This window comes from Poecilia formosa, unplaced genomic scaffold, assembly GCF_000485575.1.
Source record: "Poecilia formosa unplaced genomic scaffold, Poecilia_formosa-5.1.2 Scaffold2809, whole genome shotgun sequence".
NCBI classification, from domain to species: Eukaryota; Metazoa; Chordata; class Actinopteri; order Cyprinodontiformes; family Poeciliidae; genus Poecilia; species Poecilia formosa.
The window spans coordinates 118-3,329 of NW_006802748.1; the positions used below are offsets into that span (position 1 = coordinate 118).

Consider the following 3,212-nt stretch of genomic DNA (forward strand, 5'->3'; position numbering starts at 1 on the left):
TGATCGGGCACAGTTCGACTGTTAAGTGTCCGATAATCAACACACATTCTCACATCTCCATTCTTTTTTCTCACGATCACAATGGGAGATGCATATGGGCTTTTAGACTCTTTAATGATGCCTGCAGCTAGCAGTTTCTGTATATGACAGCGTACATCATTAATATCTGCAGGAGCAATGCGTCTGGATCGCTCTCGAAATGGACGGGGATCTGACAGTCTAATTGTGTGCTCCACCTCTTTAGCGAGTCCCACATCCAGCTCATCCAAAGAAAAAACAGATGCTCGGTCAGATAGCTTCTGACAAAGTCTTTGCTTCCATTGTTCTGGAACAGGTGACTCTCCAAAATGTATCAGACCTGTATCAAATCCTGAATTTACAGTGTTTTGTTTGGAAACTGTTGTGACAACATCAGTAACACACAGACATCCCACAACAGTGCCAGCTGTAACTGTTATGTCTCGCAAGGATTCATTCTGGAACAATAAGGTCAGCTGGTTCACATCCACAGCATTACTTGGAATAACCATGGCTTGAAGCAAGACACCAGCAGGAAGGGGATTTACAGTTGAAGACTCCACCACCAAAATGTCATCAGGAAGAGGCTTCTCCACATCCACTCTGCAAGATGCTTTACATGTACTCCCAGCAGGAAATGTCAGGTCTCCAGGACCTTCCCACTTTATACATCCAATCTCTTCATTCTCTTCTTTTAAATCCAAATTTCTTTCTGCACCTCCCGGCAGAAGATTGTGTATTGCTAATGTCTGCACATGTATCTCAGGTGTTTCCTCACACAGCTGAGCCAAGCGTTTTGGAAGATTGGCTTTTGCATTGGTGCCAATGATGACAGGGGTTTGGTCTGGACCAGGTGGATCTGGACAAATCAGAGCTAGGACTGACAAAGTAGCTGGAGCTCCAGTCACTTTCTTAGGAAACTCCATATCTACTATCACATAGCCAAGATATGGGTAGCTTGACTCACTCAGACCCCATATGTCCAGTTTACTGACAGGGTGAATGGGTGTGTCAGACAGATACCTCCTGTACCAGGATTCAAAGATGATGCTAACCCGGGAACCACTGTCTAATAGGGCATCACATAACTGTCCATTGATTTTTAAAGGTTCCAAGGACGGTGGTCCTATTAGTCCTTCTGGGAGCCCGACCGGTTGTAGGTTAGCCACTGCACTCTTTCTCACTGTAGCACTTTGCTCAACACTTTCATCAGTATGAGGCTGAGTATTTGAACTTTTAGCTTTTTTGAGTGCTTGGATTAGCCTCAGAATGACTTTATTTTGATTTTCAGGACTTCTGCATTTGCTTGCTATGTGTCCACTTTCACCACAGCGATAGCAAAAACGTTCATCCATGTCAGGATGTCTATTTGGAGTGTGCACTGCCATGACAGCTGGTGTTGTTTCAGCCTGATGTGACACTCTCGACTTGACTTTTTGCTGCAGCTGTTTAACTTGCTTCTTTAAAGCGACAACATCAGCATCCAGACTTGGTTCTTTAAGTCTCTCTCTGTCAGTTGAACATTTGTCTTGCTTGTCTGCCGTATCTTGAAGGGATTTTGAAGACAACGCAGCGAACATTGACTTCACCTCTTTTATCTCGGCTCTTAGACTCTGAATTTCACTCTGATTGTGGTCCAACTGAGGTTTTGGGTGGACTGCACGTACTGATGGAGACAATTTAGCTCTAGATGCTTCATACTCCTCTTCAGCACGAATTTCACGCAATAGTTCAAGAAAGGTCGGAGGGTTCCCTTTTCTCTCCCTCAACCTGAGCTGAATTAGCATTAAGTCTGAACCCACTGCGCCCTTAAGCAACTGTTCAATCCGAGCTTTGTTCATGCTTGAGGCAGGAAGGCCATCTTTTTGAACTACTTTCGACAAACTGCGCTCTAGTCTTCGTAGGAAATCTGACAGCTTTTCTCCAGACTGTTGCTGCATCAGTCTGAAAGCAAAGTATAAATCATCTCCTGACTCTGCCATCCCAAATGCACTGTCAAGAGCTTCTAGACACTCTTCCGGACTGACATCCGGATCAGAAAGGCGAACTGCCTTGATGACTTCTAATGCAGGACCTTTTAGGCTCTCCATTATTCTCCTTCGTTTTTCTTTGGGCGAACATTCACTCACTTCCACCATCATGTAAGCTTGCTCCAACCAATGATCAAATTGTTCCTCACCTGCAGGAGTAGGTAGTATGCCAGAGAAAGTGCGCAGGCGGCGAAAACCTCCAGCTTCTGTTGCAGGTTTAGCTGCTTTGTCCAGTAGATCACTCACAGCACGAATGAGGGACTCTGTGGGTGAGGGTACAGGTTCTGACCCAGTTAGAAGAGCATGCACATCCTCTGCAGTCTTCCCTTCTGCTTGTAACAGAGTATTTAGTTTGACACTAAAATCTTCATCTGCACTTGAAGATTCTGCAACAATGAATACAGGCCATACTGTAGATTCATCTAAAGTCAACACCTCATTTGGTATGTCTGCATTTGTAAGTTTTTCCCTGCACTCACAAAGCACTAATATTTGATCTGTTGATTCGTCAAACATTCTTCCCCTCACTCGCACACGCCCAAGACACTTTATAGTTTGCAATGTCTCTTCTATTTGTGCAACTTCTGTATTTTGAGGAACTTTTGTCAACAAGGCATGGCTCTCATTTATGCCCTCCCCTAGACACCAGTTCTTAAGTTTAGTCACCATAACCTCAGTTTGCTCCATTTTCTCTTAATTTTTTTTTTCTCTTAAAAATAACGATCAGGAAAGTACTTTGAACTAATATATCAATAAACTCAAACAACGAATCCCAGCGGTGCCTCCATTTTATGTAGCCCAATTACACCGTTTTAACATGGGTAAGGGCCCCTGAGTTCATTAAACTCATCAAGTTATAAATAATAATTTTAGTACACTCTCGTGTTTTAAACTTATGTTGAGTTTAGAGTAATAATATACCAGTATTTCTTTCCCTTCTCACCAAATAGTAGATTTAAACAGAAATAACACACTCTAAGTATAGTTCTTAATAAATCAAACGTACACCTGTATGAGAATTAAACATGTATTAAACACATTAACAAATGCACAAACTGTGAAATACTTCACTCTTTTAAGTTCACACAATATATTAATTAATGTGGGCCCACAGTTCTAAGTTCACCTAAGCCGGCAATACTTAACTAAAATAGTGTCCCAACA

The 3,212-nt window shown here is 42.5% G+C and overlaps 1 protein-coding gene across 1 annotated transcript; it reads right to left on the reverse strand.

The window, feature by feature from the left end:
• Positions 1 to 423: 423 nt before the first annotated feature.
• LOC103133375 (paraneoplastic antigen Ma3 homolog) lies at positions 424 to 3,203 on the reverse strand (the record flags this gene model as incomplete). Its single annotated transcript, XM_007545137.2, has 1 exon — positions 424 to 3,203. A coding segment is annotated over exon 1 (2,312 nt), but the record flags the coding sequence as incomplete, so codon positions are not given.
• Between the last annotated feature and the right edge of the window lie 9 nt (positions 3,204 to 3,212).